Source organism: Salmo salar, chromosome 04, assembly GCF_965601325.2.
Source record: "Salmo salar chromosome 04, fSalSal1, whole genome shotgun sequence".
NCBI lineage: Eukaryota > Metazoa > Chordata > Actinopteri > Salmoniformes > Salmonidae > Salmo > Salmo salar.
In genome coordinates, this window is record NC_138294.1 from 63,186,607 (window position 1) to 63,204,584 (window position 17,978).

Here is a 17,978-nt window from a genome sequence, read left to right on the forward strand (position 1 = left end):
TGTTCGCTGAAGTGTTAGGGAGCGTTTGACAGTGATGAGGATTGGTCATTTGACCGCGGACCCATTACAGACTGGTCTTTCTAATGTCTATCTGCAGACTGCGGTTACTACACTTAACAAAAATATAAACGCAACGTGTAAAGTGTTGGTCTCATGTTTCATGAGCTGAAATAAAATATAAGATCCCAGAAATGTTCCATACACACATAAAGCTTATTTGTCATGCCCTGACCTGAGAGAGACGGTTTATTTCTCTATTTTGTTAGGTCAGGGTGTGGGGTGGGCATTCTATGTTTTGTATTTCTTTGTGTTGGGCCGAGTATGGTTCCTAATCAGAGGCAGCTGTCTATCATTGTCTCTGATTAGGAATCGTACTTAGGCAGCCATTTCCCACCTGTGTTTTGTGGGTAGTTATTTTCTGTTTTGTATTTCGTTACCTGACGCAACTGTTTGGCTTTTCGGTTTGTGTCTTTGTTCTAGTGTTTTCATTGTTTAATAAATATAATGAACACTTACCACGCTGCGCTTTGGTCCCCTCTCTACGACAGCCGTAACATTATGTCTCTGAAATGTTTTGCACAAATTTGTTTAGTGAGCATTTCTCCTTTGCCAAGATAATCCATCCACCTGACAGGTGTGACATATCAAGAAGCTGATTAAACAGCATGATTATTACACAGGTACACCTTGTGCTGGGCACAATAAACGGCCACTCTAAAATGTGTTTTGTCACAGAACACGATGAAGGAAAAAAGGAAACCGCACACTGCTCTTGATAGTATCACTGATATTTAATAAGCTTACGTATCGGCCTAACGGCCTCCGTCAGAGCTTTTGTGAATTTTCTGAAAACAGCACCTCTATGTAGACCTAGCCCCACCCACATCCGTTCCACGTATGGAAAGGGGTTGGAGGCAAAGGAAAAATAAATAAGTGCTACCAAACATAACAATATGCATTTCACAAATATTACAAAAGTGTATAGATAAGACGCATTGAATACGTCAATAAAATCACAATGAGGACATAGCAAGTTTTCATTAATCATTGGGTACATCATACGAAAATCATCAGAGTAATCTTAAATAGGGACATATTTCAAATTCATAACATAATATACATAGGCATTTCATCATTAAGTCCTTTAGGAAATAATGTCTGGAGGGTGAAAATCCGAAAACATTCTCTTTTACTCAGAGTATTATTAATATCACCTCCCCTGTCTGATATCTTAACTTTCTCTATGCCACAAAATCTAAAGGTAGAAATGTAATGTTTTAGGTCATTAAAGTGTACTGCGACTGGATAATCCCTGTCGTTTCTCCTGATTGAACTTTTATGTTCACTAATTCTCTGTTTGAGAGAGCGGGAGGTCTTACCGACATAGCAGAGCCCACATGGACATTTAATAATGTAAATAACATGGGTGGTGGTACACGTAATGATATCGTTTATTTGAAATCGTTTTCCTGTGTGGGGGTGGCAGAAATATTCACACTTCATCATATTGGTGCACTGTGCGCATCCTCTGCATTTATAGCTACCATTTGGTAGAGGGCGTAAAAGAGCCTGGCTGATTTTCTTTCGTGGCTGGCAGTTGGCATGAACCAACTTATTGCGTAAATTGCGACCTCTCCTATACACAATGAGTGGTGGATTTTTAAATTCAGCAGGCAAAGCTGGGTCCGATGATAAAATATGCCAGTGTTTCTTGACCACACCTCCCACTTTTCGCGAATTCAAAGTATATGTGGTTGTGAACATTACGGAGTGTTCTTTTGCTTTAGCGGGTCTTTTTTGTAACAAATCATCTCGTGTTTTTCCCAATGCCAAATGAAGAGCTTCATCCACACATTGTGGCGAATAGCCTCTTCTTAGAAACCAAATGCGCATCTCCGCTGCTTTTTCTAGATAATCATCTTTGGAGTGGCATATACGGCGCAGTCTGAAAAACTGGCTTCTAGGAAGTCCTCTTTTTAATGGCTCAGGATGGAAGCTGTCCCCCTGTAATAGAGTATTTCTGTCTGTTTATTTTCTATACAGAGTTGTAAACAGGGTTCCATGTGATTTCTCCATCCACATATCGAGGTAATGAACGCGTTGAGTGTCACTTTCAATAGTACATTTGAGATTGGGATCAATGTCATTGAGTAGTGCCATAAAATCTGACAGCTCTTGTTCAGTTCCTTCCCATATGCAAAAAAATGTCGTCAATATATCGATACCACTTCAGGATTTTATTCAAAAATGGTTTTTTGTTATTGACAAAACGTTCTTCAAATAGACCCACATAAAGGTTAGCATAGCTCGGAGCGAATGTGGAGCCCATCGATGTTCCATTCGTTTGGAGGTAGTATGCATCATCAAACCTAAAATAGTTATACTTCAAAACATATTCTGCCAGCTCTAGAATAAAGTTTGTTGGTGGATATTCATTAGTATCTCTGTCTCCCAAATAGTGAGCTAGTGCTGCCAGCCCCTCCACATGGGGAATGCTGGTATATAGACTCTCCACATCTAACGTGACCAAAATACAGTCTTCTTTCAAACCCGTTATTGGTGAGATCTTGTTTATGAAGTCTATAGAGTCTTTTACATATGATGGCAATGCTTGCACATGAGTTTTAATAAAAGCGTCTACAAAGTTCGACAATGGCTCTAGCATTGAGCCTATTCCTGCAACCATTGGTCTGCCTGGATAATTGCCTTGTGTTTTAGGTTGGTGTCATTTCGGTAAAATGTACAGGCATGGACGTATGGCACATTTACAGCAAAGATATTCATATTCAGGTTTTCAGATAAGGTGGTTTAATAGGGCTTGCTCCAAATTAGAGCATATATCCCTTTGGAACACCTGTGTGGGATCAACACTCACTTTTCTATAGAAACGTTCATTACTGAGTTGTCTCTGAATTTCTTCTTTATATTTTTCATAGTCTAAAACAACCACAGCATCCCCCTTGTCTGCAGGTTTAATAACCAACGATGAATCTTTCATTAATTCATTAAGTGCCTTTTCTTCTGTTCTAGTGAGATTTTTCTGAATGTGTTTTTTTGGTCTCGTATACACTGACATGGCTTCTTGTTCGACTAACCTACAATAGGTATTAATCGAAGAGTTGTTTAACTATGGGACACAACACGATGCCACAGATGTTTTGAGGGAGCGTGCAATTGGCATGCTGACTGCAGGAATGTCCACCAGAGCTGTTACCAGAGAACTGAATGTAAATTTTTCTACCATAAGCTGCTTCCAGAATTTGGCAGTATGACCAACCAGCCTCACAACCGCAGACCACGTGTAACCACACCAGCCCAGGATGTCCACATCTGGCTTCTTCACCGGCAGAATCGTTTGAGCCCAGCCACCCGGACAGCTGATGAAACCGAGTTTGCACAACAGAAGAATTTCTACACAAACTGTCAGAAACCATCTCACGACAGCTCATCTGCGTGCTCGTCGTCCTCACCAGAGTCTTGACCTGACTGCAGTTCGGCGTCGTAACCAAGTTCAGTGGGCAAATGCTCACCTTTGATGGCCACTGGCATGATGGAGAAGTGTGCTCTTCACAGATGAATACTGTTTTCAACTGTCCTGGGCTGATGGCAGACAGCGTGTATGGCGATGTGTGGGTGAGCAGTTTGCTGATGTCAACGTTGTGAACAGAGTGCCTGCCCATGGTGGCGGTGGGATTATGCTATGGGCAGGCATAAACTACAGACAATGAACGCAATTACATTTTATCGATGGCAATTTGAATGCACAGATAAACCGCGATAAGATCCTTAGTCCCATTGTCGTTCCATTCATCCTCCGCCATCACCTAATGTTTCAGCATGAAAATGCTCAGCCCCATGTCGCAAGGATCTGTACACAAGTCCTGGAAGATGGAAATGTCCCAGTTCTTCCATGGCTTGCCTACTCAACAGACAGGGGGTTCCAGTTCCCATCAATATGCAACAACTTGACAAAGCCATTGAAGAGGAGTTGGATAACATTTCACAGGCCACAATCAACAGCCTGATCAACTCTATGCGAAGGAGATGTGTTGCGCTGCATGAGGTAAATGGTGGTCACAACAGATACTAACTGGTTTTCTGATCCACTCCCCCACCATGTTTTTACGGTATTTGTGACCAACATATGCAGTAGTGCTTGTCGGAACTAGCAAACTCGGAAATTTCCAACTTCCTAATTGGTTGTAGTTATACACTGGCCACGTTCAACCAGTTTGCAAGTCGGAAATGCCCGAGTGTCGTATGTCCAAATAGCACCTGAACGCGACAATATACCCTACTAATTTATGGCGGAGTTACTATTGGTTTTTGGAAATAACAATATTACCCATGACAACATTTTTTTATAAAACTACATTTAGCTGTTAGCTAGGCAAGTTGTTGTATTTTGAGGATTAAAACTCAGACGTTTTGTGGTTGGAATATACTTTGTGAATTTAGAGGTGAGCTAGCAACTTTTTGACCGTTAGTACCTCAATGCTTTTGTTAGACTGGTTTTTTATTTGGACAAACAAAAAACAGTTGCTAATGCCAACATGTTCTGTGGATATAAAAGTTATGAGTTCCAATATTTGCATAATAGTTGTGATTGGAGGATAGCGGTGATCGAGTCAGGAACAAATCCTCTGTTCTCCTCCAGTTCATTAATTATAAAATGTTCATATTTAAAGATGGCAGAAAGGCCAGTCTTTTTGGCACGACATGGAGTACAGGGAGTGGATTAGCTAAAGACTTGGTACCCAGGCTAGGGTCAGAGGCGTCATGCCCATAGGGGGCACAGGAGCATGTGCCCTCAGATTTGTCCTGTAAAAAAAAAAAAAGATGCACACACACATATATATATATATATATATACTGCTCAAAAAAATTAAGGGAACACTTAAACAACACAATGTAACTCCAAGTCAATCACACTTCTGTGAAATCAAACTGTCCACTTAGGAAGCAACACTGATTGACAATAAATGTCACATGCTGTTGTGCAAATGGAATAGACAACAGGTGGAAATTATAGGCAATAAGCAAGACACCCCCAATAAAGGAGTGGTTCTGCAGGTGGAGACCACAGACCACTTCTCAGTTCCTATGCTTCCTGGCTGATGTTTTGGTCACTTTTGAATGCCGGCGGTGCTTTCATTCTAGTGGTAGCATGAGACGGAGTCTACAACCCACACGAGTGGCTCAGGTAGTGCAGCTCATCCAGGATGGCACATCAATGCGAGCTGTGGCAAGAAGGTTTGCTGTGTCTGTCAGCGTAGTGTCCAGAGCATGGAGGCGCTACCAGGAGACAGGCCAGTACATCAGGAGACGTGGAGGAGGCCGTAGGAGGGCAACAACCCAGCAGCAGGACCGCTACCTCCACCTTTGTGCAAGGAGGAGCAGGAGGAGCACTGCCAGAGCCCTGCAAAATGACCTCCAGCAGGCCACAAATGTGCATGTGTCTGCCCAAACGGTCAGAAACAGACTCCATGAGGGTGCTATGAGGGCCCGACGTCCACAGGTGGGGGTTATGCTTACAGCCCAACACCGTGCAGGACGTTTGGCATTTGCCAGAGAACACCAGATTGGCAAATTCGCCACTGGCGCCCTGTGCTCTTCACAGATGAAAGCGGGTTCACACTGAGCAGATGTGACAGAGTCTGGAGACGCCGTGGAGAACGTTCTGCTGCCTGCAACATCCTCCAGCATGACCGGTTTGGCTGTGGGTCAGTCATGGTGTGGGGTGGCATTTCTTTGGGGGGCCGCACAGCCCTCCATGTGCTCGCCAGAGGTAGCCTGACTGCCATTAGGTACCGAGATGAGATCCTCAGACCCCTTGTGAGACCATATGCTGGTGCGGTTGGCCCTGGGTTCCTCCTAATGCAAGACAATGCTAGACCTCATGTGGCTGGAGTGTGTCAGCAGTTCCTGCAAGAGGAAGGCATTGATGCTATGGACTGGCCCGCCCGTTCCCCAGACCTGAATCCAATTGAGCACATCTGGGACATCATGTCTCGCTCCATCCACCAACGCCACGTTGCACCACAGACTGTCCAGGAGTTGGCGGATGCTTTAGTCCAGGTCTGGGAGGAGATCCCTCAGGAGACCATCCGCCACCTCATCAGGAGCATGCCCAGGCGTTGTAGGGAGGTCATACAGGCACGTGGAGGCCACACACACTACCGAGTCTCATTTTGACTTGTTTTAAGGACATTACATCAAAGTTGGATCAGCCTGTAGTGTGGTTTTCCACTTTAATTTTGAGTGTGACTCCAAATCCAGACCTCCATGGGTTGATCAATTGGATTTCCATTGATTATTTTTGTGTAATTTTGTTGTCAGCACATTCAACTATGTAAAGAAAAAAGTATTTAATAAGATTATTTCTTTCATTCAAATCTAGGATGTGTTGTTTAAGTGTTCCCTTTATTTTTTTGAGCAGTGTATATACATTACCATTCAAAAGTTTGGGGTCACATAGAAATGTCCTTGTTTTTGAAATCAAAGCACATTTTTTGTCCACAATGTTAATGTTATAAATGACTATTGTACCTGGAAACGGCAGATTTTTAATGGAATATCTACATATGCGTACAGAGGCCCATTATCAGCAACCATCACTCTTGTGTTCCAATGGCACATTGTGTAAACTAATCCAAGTTTATAATTTTAAAAGGCTAATTGATCATTAGAAAACCATTTTGCAAATATGTTAGCACAGCTGGAAACTTGTGTTGATTAAAGAAGCAATAAAACTGTCCTTCTTTAGACTAGTTGAGTATCTGGAGCATCAGCATTTGTGGGTTTGATTACAGGCTCAAAATGGCCAGAAACAAAGACTTTCTTTGTGAAACTCATCAGTCTATTCTTGTTCTGAGAAATTAAGGCTATTCCATGTGAGAAATTGACAGGCTATCAATCAAGTTAGAGTAGCTAGCTTGTCTAACTATCTTAGCTGGCATACCTGTTGGCAAGGTTGGTAGACTTTAGAAAAGCAAGCAATAACTAAATATACTGAATAAGACGTTCCTTTCAATCTTTTACCCAGATTTGAGCAGAGATGCAGAGAAGCATATTTAGTTTCTTTAAAAAAAACACCAATCAGGAGGATACAGACAGCTCAAGAGGTATGCTTACATATGCAAAAAAATATACAGATTTCTTTGACACAGAATTAAGCATAATTGTGTCTCTAGATTGCAGGAAAAATCTGTTTTAGGTGTTTGAATAATGCTAAATTCTCCAATTTACAGACGGGGGGGGGCATAGCCCCACTACGGAACACCCCCAGGCATCCTCACGTACCTTGTGCGCCCTCAGATTTTTGGGGTGCATGACACCCTTTGGCGGGGTTCATTGTAACAGGCAGCAGGGTTAAATGTCTTCAATTATAAAAATGAGGAGCAATTGAGACATTTTCTAACTTGAAGCTGATATTTGGATGAAAATTCACTACATTGACTAAAATATATGTATATTTGATCTTTTAGGCATGTCATATTGACCAAAAACCGAGTAACCCAAATGTATATTTTATAGATAGAAAAATTTAAGGAAAAAAAATCATACTTTTGAATGTGAAAAGTATTCTAAGGTATTATCTTAGTTGTAATTGCAAACTTGATATAAAGAACTGCCTTCTTTTTTTCTTCTTCATTTTGTTTATATTTCTAAATAGCATATAAAATACCATAGAATTTTAAATAAGGGGTTAATTGTGATAAATGTAAAAATTTGCCCCCACTACAAATTTTTGTGAGAAAATACAACAGTAATTATTGTCATCAGCTATACCAATCTAAAGACCTCTTCTTACTGATAAAAATTATATATTAAAAAAAGAGAGGCGGCAAGAATATTGACAATTCTGCTTGAAAAATGTATGGATTCTAGCAAAAGTTACAAGGCATGTAGATACACTAACCAAGCATTAGCAGATTGAATAACATCATTCAGATTTCTACGTGGTTTCTAGTTTGAGTTTCGTTGTTACTTTGTGCCCTGGTCTCTCCTAACCGGTTGGTTCAATATTGTTCAAACTTCCCACCTGATTGTATTTTATAGGCGTATGTTTCCGAGCTGCAGAGTCACCGTGACAGGGTTGAATCCTCAGGCAAAGTATGTGTTGATGATGGACATGGTCTCGTTTGATGACGACAAATACAAGGTACCTCACCCTACCCCTCCCAGCATTAGGCTACTGTTTATTTAAATGTTGTGTTATCTATTGCTACCACAACACACACACACACACACACACTAAAGTTATAGATTAGTGTTTGTGTTTAGATTGATAAGCTTTAGAAAAATATGTTAGATACAAAACTGCAGAAGATGCTGGTTATCAATGTGTTTAGACACTAAACTGTACCTCTGTCCTGTGCAGTGGAGCAGGGATCGCTGGGAAGTGAGTGGTATGACCGAGCCCCATCTTCCCAACCGCTTCTTCATCCACCCAGACTCTCCCTCCCTGGGGGAGAGGTGGATGCAATACCCCGTCTCCTTCCACAAGCTCAAACTCACCAACAACACCCTCAACTCCAATGGCCTGGTAAGGCTTGGCATGGAAGGACCATGGCACATTTTATGACATTAAAAGTGGCATGTCACCATGACACTGTTGCAAAAGAGCTGATAGTCACTGAATGTTACTTAGACCTGGAATATGCAACTTTTTGGGCAACCCAACCAAATTCTCATAGAAATGTGAGTTATAGATCTGTCATTCTTGTTAAAAACAAGTCTAAGAAGCATTAGATCTGTTCTATGTGCTGTGTTTCTATGTGGTTAAGTAACATTTCCTGTGGTTAAGTAACATTTGTGTGTCTTTTACTTCAGTTTTGTACACCAGCTTCAAACAACTGAAAGTACAATATTTTTGGTTATGTACAATATATTTCACAGCAGTTTAGATGGTACAATGATTCTCTACACTATACTTGCTTGTTTTGTCACATAAACTGAAATTAGGCGAACTATTCGAATTTTAGCAATCTGTAGATGTGCCCTTAAGCAAGGCACTTAACCATAATTGCTAATGTAAGTCGCTCTGGATAAGAGCATCTACTAAATTACTAAAATGTAAACATAATTACAAATAATTTGTAGACTGCAAATTGACTGCAAGAAGCCCAAACAGATATAATGTTTGACTAAAACATAATCATTTCAAACCTTGCTTACATTTGTATACAAAAAGCTGTCTGTGCAAAGCTGTCATCAAGGCAAAGGGTGGCTACTTTGAAATATCTCAGATATAAAATATATTTTGATATGTTTAAGACCTTTTTGGTTACTATATGATTCCATATGTGTTATTTCATAGTTTATGTTTTCACTATTATTCTACAATGTAGAAAATAGTAAAAATAAAGAAAAACCCTTGAATTAGTAGGTATGTCCAAACCTTTGACTGGTATTGTATATTTATTTTTTCGCTGAAATTTTGGGGGCCAAATGGTGCCGCCAGTTGGAGAACCCTGATGTAAGATGAGATGGAGAGTATGTGTTGACAGGCATAGTAGTAACAGGTATCATCATATGTTCTGCAGGTGGTTCTTCACTCCATGCATAAGTACCAGCCCCGTCTGCACATCGTCCAGTCTCCAGACCCCTACAACCCTCTGTCAGGAGGCTACCTGTGCTTCACCTTCCCCGAGGCAGCATTCATAGCTGTCACTGCCTATCAGAACTCAGAGGTAAAGCCAGGACACCCTTGGGATTCTCCCAGAAGGAGATATTGGAACAGCTCTAATCCAATTGTGTTGATTAGAGTGCTCTCTGGAGGTTGAATATGGTCAATGCATGTAAAGTCTGGAATGTCAAATGCCGCTTCAAGAGAGCATAATAAGAGACGTGTACAGCACAGGAGGCTGCTGAGGGGAGAACGGCTAATAATAATGGCCGGAATGGAGCACATGGAATGGCATAAAAAAACTGGAAAGACAAAAACATTTTCAAAGACTCCAGTCACCCAAGTCATAGACTGTTCTCTCTGCTATCGCACGGCAAGCGGTACTGGAGAGCCAAGTCTAGGTCCAAAACGCTCCTTAACAGCTTCTACCCATAAAACATAAGACTGCTGAACAATTAATCAAATGGCCACCCGGACTATTTACATTGACACCCCCTCCCCCCACTCGCTGTTTATTATCTATGCATAGTCACTTTACCCCTACCTACATGTACAAATTACCTCGACTAACCTGCACCTCCACACATTGACTTGGTTACGGTACCCCCTGTATATAGCCTCGTTATTGTTATTTTATTGTGTTACTTTTATAATATTTTTTACTTTATTTAAAAATATAACGTTGTCAAAATGTAATGTTGTAACGTAAAAAATGTATCGTTGTCATTTGTAAATATTTTCTTAACTCTATTTCTTGAGCTGCATTGTTGGTTAAGGGCTTGTAAGTAAGCATTTCACGGTAAGGTTGTATTCGGTGCATGTGCTATTTTATTTGTTTGCTGCATTTCATATCATTCCACTGATTCCGCTCCAGGCATTAGAACGAGCCCATTCTCTCCAAATAAGGTGCTACCAACCTCCTGTGGTGTACAGTATTAAACTCAGCAAAAAAAGAAATGTCCCTTTTTCAGGATCCTGTCTTTCAAAGATCATTCGTAAAAATCCAAATAACTTCACAGATCTTCATTGTAAAGGGTTTAAACACTGTTTCCTATGCTTGTTCAAAGAACCATAAACAATTAATGAACATGCACCTGTGGAACGGTTGTTAAGACACTAACAGCTTACAGACGGTAGGCAATTAAAGTCACAGTTATGAAAACTTAGGACACTAAAGAGGCCTTTCTACGGACTCTGAGAAACACCAAAAGAAAGATGCCCAGGGTCCCTGCTCATCTGTGTGAACGTTCCTTAGGCATGCTGCGAGGAGGCATGAGGACTGCAGATGTGGCCAGGGCAATAAATTGCTATGTCCGTACTGTGAGATGCCTAAGACAGTGCTACAGGGAGACAGAGCGGACAGCTGATCGTCCTCGCAGTGGCAGACCACTTGTAACGACACCTGCACAGGATCGGTACATCCGAACATCACACCTGCGGGACAGGTACAGGATGGCAACAACAACTGCCCGAGTTACACCTGGAATGCACAATCCCTCCATCAGTGCTCAGACTGTCTGCAATAGGCTGAGAGAGGCTGGACTGAGGGCTTGTAGGCCTGTTGTAAGGCAGGTCCTCACCAGACATCACCGGCAACAACGTCGCCTATGGGCACAAACCCACCGTCGCTGGACCAGACAGGACTGGCAAAAAATGCTCTTATCTGACCAGTCGCGGTTTTGTCTCACCAGGGGTGATGGTCGGATTTGCGTTTATCGTCAAAGTAATGAGCGTTACACCGAGGCCTGTACTCTGGAGCGGGATCGATTTGGAGGTGGAGGGTCCGTCATGGTCTGGGGCAGTGTGTCACAGCAACATCGGACTGAGCTTGTTGTCATTGCAGGCAATCTCAACGCTGAGCGTTACAGGGAAGACATCCTCCTCCCTCATGTGGTACCCTTCCTGCAGGCTCATCCTGACATGACCTTCCAGCATGACAATGCCACCAGCCATACTGCTTGTTCTGTGCGTGATTTCCTGCAAGACAGGAATGTCAGTGTTCTGCCATGGCCAGCGAAGAGCCCGGATCTCAATCCCATTGAGCACGTCTGGGACCTGTTGGATCGGAGGGTGAGGGCTAGGGCCATTCCCCCCAGAAATGTCCGGGAACTTGCAGGTGCCTTGGTGGAAGAGCGGGGTAACATCTTACAGCAAGAACTGGCAAATCTGGTGCAGTCCATGAGGAGGAGATGCACTGCAGTACTTAATGCAGCTGGTGGCCACACCAGATACTGACTGTTACTTTTGATTTTGACCCCCCCTTCTTTTAGAGACACATAATTCAATTTCTGTTAGTCACGTCTGTGGAACTTGTTCAGTTTATGTCTCAGTTGTTGAATCTTGTTATGTTCATACAAATATTTACACATGTTAAGTTTGCTGTAAATAAACGCAGTTGACAGTGAGAGGACGTCTATTTTTTTTGCTGAGTTTATAATAAATGAGACGTGCTAATTTACCCAACAGATAACAAAGCTCAAGATAGACAACAACCCCTTTGCAAAAGGATTTCGTGACAATGGGCTGAACAGAAAAAGGTGAGACAGCCTTCTAGTAGCTTGAAACATGAACAGCAACTCACTTGAAAGTGATACAATACTCCTCCCAGTATGACTCAGAATAACTATCAAATTTGTTAGTCAGTTATTTAGTCTCCAATATGTTCCTCTTGGTAAACCTTTGAATTGTTTGCTCTGTGGGAGATATGATGATTGTGCAGAATGGTACTTAGTCGACTCACTGATCAATTAAGTGACATGTTCTTTTCCACTTAACTGGTACACATCACTATCATGTTAATAAGAAATTGTGAATAATGACAATAGTTTCTCTCTGTAGGTTCAGAGAAAAGGAAGGTCAGAGCTCCGAAAAACTAAATGAAAGACAACTCCAGATGGAATTGAAATCTTCAAATGGTATAGTCACATACAGAGGTAATAACAGAGTTTATTCAAACATCCGTAAAGGAAATTGTAAACATTACACCTAATTTCTAAAGAACGTATTTCTATTTCATACTATAAAAAATCTAGCTATGACAGTCAAGCCAGCTGTCTATTGATCTTTCCTAACATGGGAAAAGGAAACTGCTCAAGAAAATAGCCAGCAGGTGTCATTATTTCATTTTGAGACAATCCAAAGACTGTAGTAGGCTATCTACGTAGTCATTCTATACCCGTCCTCTAATGTTTATTTTAGGACATTTTAAAGAGTTCGTCAAAGTAGAAGGTGAAGGCATCTCCATGCATCGTCACTCCTTACTGTTCTAGCATCTGAGCCTGTATTCATAGTGTCTCAGAGTTGGAGTGCTGATCTAGGATCAATTTGCTATTTAATAATGATGAATACGATTACATGGATCCTAGATCAGCACTCCTTTTCTGAGACACTTTATGAGTACGGACCCTGTTCTTTTCTGTCCTGTCCTCATTGTTTCAGTAGGATCCAGACCAGTGGAGTCAGATGATGAGGCTGATGTCATCGTCTCAAGCTGTAGCTCAGGGAATTCCTATGGTGCAGCAGGATCCAGGACTGATGACATCACGTCTCTCCCTGCTGCACCTAACCCCTTAATCTCTGCCTTCATGAACTGGGGGGCTGCGGCTGCAGCCCTGCCCTGTGGCCAGGAGGGATGGGGGGTCCTGGACCCAATGACCCACAACACCCACACATACAACACACTTACTACCAGGGACTATGGCAGGTTGGATGATCAAGGCCATTTTCAATCTTAAAAGTGTATTAAATCAAATCATCAGCAATGAATTGTGAACGAGAATCATAATGCTTCTTCTTACCAGTCCAGTATTTCTATAGTATGATGATTGGATAAATACAAAAATAAAAACTAGGATAATATTCTGAAACTGTACTCTATTGTTCCATTTCAGCCCTGGGCAGCATAACGAAGCCAGGCATACTGGTTTATCAAACGTTGCTTCTCCTCTCTTCCTACCATACCCTCCACTGGGCCAGACTCACCACCTAGGGTCTGTTGGCTTCAGGAGGCCCCAGGCGCAGAGCACGAAACCAGTGGGGCCTCACCCACCTCACCACCAAAGAGGTCCAAGTGGTCCAGCACCAGAACTCTCCCACAGCCACACATCAGACCACCAGCCCCAGCAGCAGCCAGAGACCCATCAGGCTGAGTTTGACTACCCTCTCCCCCTGCCCCCAAAGGTCAGCAGGATGCACCTACCTGAGAGTGCCCTGCGTAGCCTGGAGATGAGCCCCTCCCCCTCGGTGTCCGGCAGCCCTTGGTCCCTCAACGACATGCTCAACAGGATCCACAGCAGTGAAGGGTCTGGGATCAACTCAGTAAGCCCCCAGGGGAAGCAGCTCCAGGCCCAGGCCCAGTATGAGAGGCCAGGCCTCGAGCTGGGGGTGAACAGGGAGCTCTGGCCACCACAGCCCAATCCACCACTACCTGATCATGAGCCAGAGTACCTGCCTCTCCACAACATGATGCGCTACCACCAGAACAGCTTGATTGGCTCTGCTGGGCTGCTAAGAGACAGCCATGTGGACCCTAGAGTGCCCTCCTGTAAGGCACCTATGCTCGACTTATAAGTGATCTCTTGTTCAGTAAACACAACAGGTCAGGTAGACATGAACATTTTTCCCCACCACTTGTGGACATTGAGCACCATCTCTGGGTAGACTTGAGGCAAATGAATATGCAATATTGAGTCATGTATAGTTCATTTCTCTTTGCTATGTTAGACGTTGCAAAACAAATCCATATTTTTCAGTTGTAGAATAGGGAAGTGGTTTGCTAGAATAAGGAACTGGGGACTCTTTTGCCCTGACATTAGATTTTTATCATTTGTAAGGGGAGCTAACAACTATGCAATAGATTTGCATCATGTCTTAACCGTCAACATGTTTCCCCACTTTCTTGGGACATTGTAATTACCAGTAAATAATGAGTGAGATTATATGTGAGATGTGTATGCAGAAGAGCAGTGCACACAAAATGATGTTTTTTTTGTTTTGATGTTAAGGCTGATAACATTAGCCATATCCATACTGTATGTATCGTTGTCATGCTAGAAAAGTTGGCTACAGCACATACAGCATAGGAGTTATGGGATGAGGATAATGTAACAGGCCGCTGATAACTGATTCTCTGAAAGAATACTGAGGAAACTGTATGAGGTGGCAGAACATTTATTACAGGGAAGTGAATAATATTTTGCAACAGTAAGATTGGAGGATATGAGGGTCACATGCTGAAATATCCATTTGGGACCAGTTTTCCAGTATTATGTAATGTAACAATCTATATAAATCCAAAATAGACAAATTCACATAAACACATTTATTAAGTCTGAATAGATATTGTATATTTCAATAATGTGCAATCTTTTTATATATATATATATAGTGCATTCGGAAAGTATTCAGACCCGGTTATACATTTGTGCAAATTTATAACAAAAAAACTGAAATATCACATTTACTTAAGCATTCAGACCCTTTACTCAGTACTTTGTTGAAGCACCTTTGGCAGCAATTACAGCCTCGAGTCGTCTTGGGTAGGACGCTACAAGCTTGGCACACCTGTATTTGGGGAGTTTCTCCCATTCTTCTCTGCAGATCCTCTCAAGCTCTGTCAGGTTGAATGGGGAGCGTCGCTGCACATCTATTTTCAGATCTCTCCAGATATTTTCGATCGCGTTCAAGTCTGAGCTCTGGCTGGGCCACTCAAGGACATTCAGAGACTAGTCCTGAAGCCACTCCTGCGTTGTCTTGGCTGTGGGCTTAGGGTCATTGTCCTGTTGGAAGGTGAACCTGAGGTCTGAGGTCCTGAGCACTCTGGAGCAGGTTTTCATCAAGGATCTCTTTGTACTTTGCTCTGTTCTTTTTCCCCCTCGACCCTAACTAGTCTCCCGGTTTCTGCCGCTGAAAAACATCCCAACAGCATGATGCTGCCACCACCACCACCATGCTTCACCGTAGGGATGGTGCCAGGTTTCCTCCAGACTTGATGCTTGTCATTCAGAACAAAGAGTTCAATCTTGGTTTCATCAGACCAGAGAATCTTGTTTCTCATGGTCTGAGAGTCCTTTAGCTGCCTTTTGGCAAACTCCAAGCGGGATGTCATGTGCCTTTTACTGAGGAGTGGCTTCCGTCTGGACACTACCATAAAGGCTTGATTGGTGGAGCGCTGCAGAGATGGTTGTCCTTCTGGAAGGAAAAGTCAAATGTGGAAAAAGTCAAGGAGTTTGAATACTTTCCGAATGCACTGTATATACTCTATAGATAAAGCTAACAGTTAAAGGCATACAATGTTTGGTCTTCAACTACATTCTAGATTCGAAAGGTAGTTTTACCTGAACTGAAAGCTGCTTCTACTCCGCTGAAATCAAATTACACTATCCATAATACATGCTATTTCTTTAAATAACATTGGCACAAAAAAGAGGGGCCAAAAAAATAACAGTTTAAAATCCAATGGGTGTTTTTCAGCTGAACAAAAACACATTTTGACCAGGGAAAGACTTCAGTATGTTTAGATAGAATATTACCCCACAACATTAGGGGCGTAGAAAGAAATTAGTTGGTGGATGGGCCTGCAGAAATATGGATGGGGCATATTGTATCATTTCTGTTTTGTTTTTGGGCCTGGCTCTCCAGTGGGTGGGCCTGTGTCCACCCATGCCTACGGCCCTGTTCAAGATTTCCAACTTTATACAATTCAAACCAGCCATTTCATCAAACAGAATACAGGTTGCATTCTGGTTTCCAGTACTGTATCACACAATTTATCACTTAAAAATGTTACGGTCTGGTCTAATATGTAAATCTTACAGAGATTATGATAAAAGCACAATAAAATAAATACAGTATTTCCAAAGAAACACTTTTGGTGATCAGTAGGGATTAGATTCTCCCCCAGACCAGCGATATACCGCCGTTGGCACTGGCAGCAGGTTAACATTACTGTAAAATAAAATGCATTTGCCTGACTACACAAACTGAATTATTCCGTTGCTATGTTTGCTACATTCTTTGGTGAATACATATCTGCATTTGTGAAGTCAAAATGAAGGGTGGAATTCATTCTTATTTATATGGTTGTACAAAACAAAGTCATCAGTGATTGGATCATCTCTAACCAATCAGAGTATCAAAGCCAATGACACATTTTAAAAACGCCACTTTACAATTTGTTCTGGCTCTGGCCCAACCCTTCAGTTTCTGGGACCAATCAGATTTGAATGAGTTTGCATTCTAGAAATCATTGGGGAGGTACTTTCTCTAATAGAGCCCCACAGTAGTGGTGTCATAAAAGTGGTCAAACAGGGAAATGATTCCAATCGTTTTTTTCCAACATTCATTTTTCCCATAGGGAATTTTAGAAACACTTGAAATAAGGGCTGTGTTTCGTGTAGGCTTACCTTGGCATGACGTTTTGATAACCATGTAAATCTCTCTTGGACAAGGTGACTTTTATCAATATATTTACGCTCAGATTTAAAAATGCTAATTAGCATCAAAGTAGACAATGCAAGACTACACATCCCTGCAAGCTCCTGCACGTCATCTCTAGCTGACACCTTTGCTTACTGGTATTGTGTCAATTTAAAACTTGCACAAGACGACTCACAGAATTGTCAATTTAAAGAAATTTAACCAATTTATTAATTACTAAATTTAGCTAGCATTAGATAGTTTATCCAGAGATTCTTACCTTTGCCTCGATTCAGCAGTCTAATCCAGATCATCATGGCATTTGTAGTTCTTTATGATAGCCACATTAGCAGATAATTAGCATTTCATTTTCTGGGGTAAATACAGGCTACTATATTGATAAAAATCACCTTTTCCTAGAGATAATTATTTTATTATTATTTCTTTTTCGGGGGACAAACTCTACTTTTTTTTTGTCCTAGAGAGATTTACACGGTTATCACAATGTCACGTCAAGGTAAGCCAAATTTAAGTGTTTCTAAAATCCCCTACAGGAAAAATGAATTGTGGAAAAACAATTGGAACCATTTCCTTGCTGACCGCCAGGTTTTAAGGGTATTATGACTCATCTAGACTCATTGCGGAGAATGTCCATGGACCTGGCGTAGCGTTTGGCCGGAGCAACATTGGTTCAGCAAGTGTCTAGAAATCCCCTAAACGCTAAAATATATTTTCATAAAATAAAAACGACTTAAAATGAACTCAAACGTCTAAACAAACTGAAATGTCTTCTTGTGTTTAAAGCACATTGGGTAAGGCATGTGGAGATAGCTGATAAATGATTGGATGGTCAACAGGTCTTGGCAGCATTGCATTCCTAGTCAAAGATATCAAGCAGCACCTTGTAAAATCCTGAAATTAAGGAGGCTAG

General features: G+C 41.8%; 1 protein-coding gene across 3 annotated transcripts in view; it reads left to right on the plus strand.

The window, feature by feature from the left end:
- The window catches only part of tbx16l (T-box transcription factor 16, like), a 23,117-nt gene extending 5,505 nt beyond the window's left edge, over positions 1–17,612 (plus strand). Inside the window, exons 1-8 of one of the 3 annotated variants that reach the window (XM_082974610.1) lie at positions 2,700–4,063; positions 8,062–8,164; positions 8,384–8,548; positions 9,549–9,695; positions 12,098–12,168; positions 12,470–12,564; positions 13,070–13,334; positions 13,522–17,612. In XM_082974610.1, the coding sequence (XP_082830736.1) occupies positions 4,059–4,063; positions 8,062–8,164; positions 8,384–8,548; positions 9,549–9,695; positions 12,098–12,168; positions 12,470–12,564; positions 13,070–13,334; positions 13,522–14,200 (1,530 nt within the window). In that variant the 5' untranslated portion in view covers positions 2,700–4,058 and the 3' untranslated portion in view covers positions 14,201–17,612. Of the gene's footprint in view, positions 1–2,699; positions 4,064–8,061; positions 8,165–8,383; positions 8,549–9,548; positions 9,696–12,097; positions 12,169–12,469; positions 12,565–13,069; positions 13,335–13,521 lie in introns of those variants that run through there. The other 2 variants (XM_014197266.3, XM_014197267.3) reach the window with 2 other exon arrangements.
- Positions 17,613–17,978: the final 366 nt, after the last annotated feature.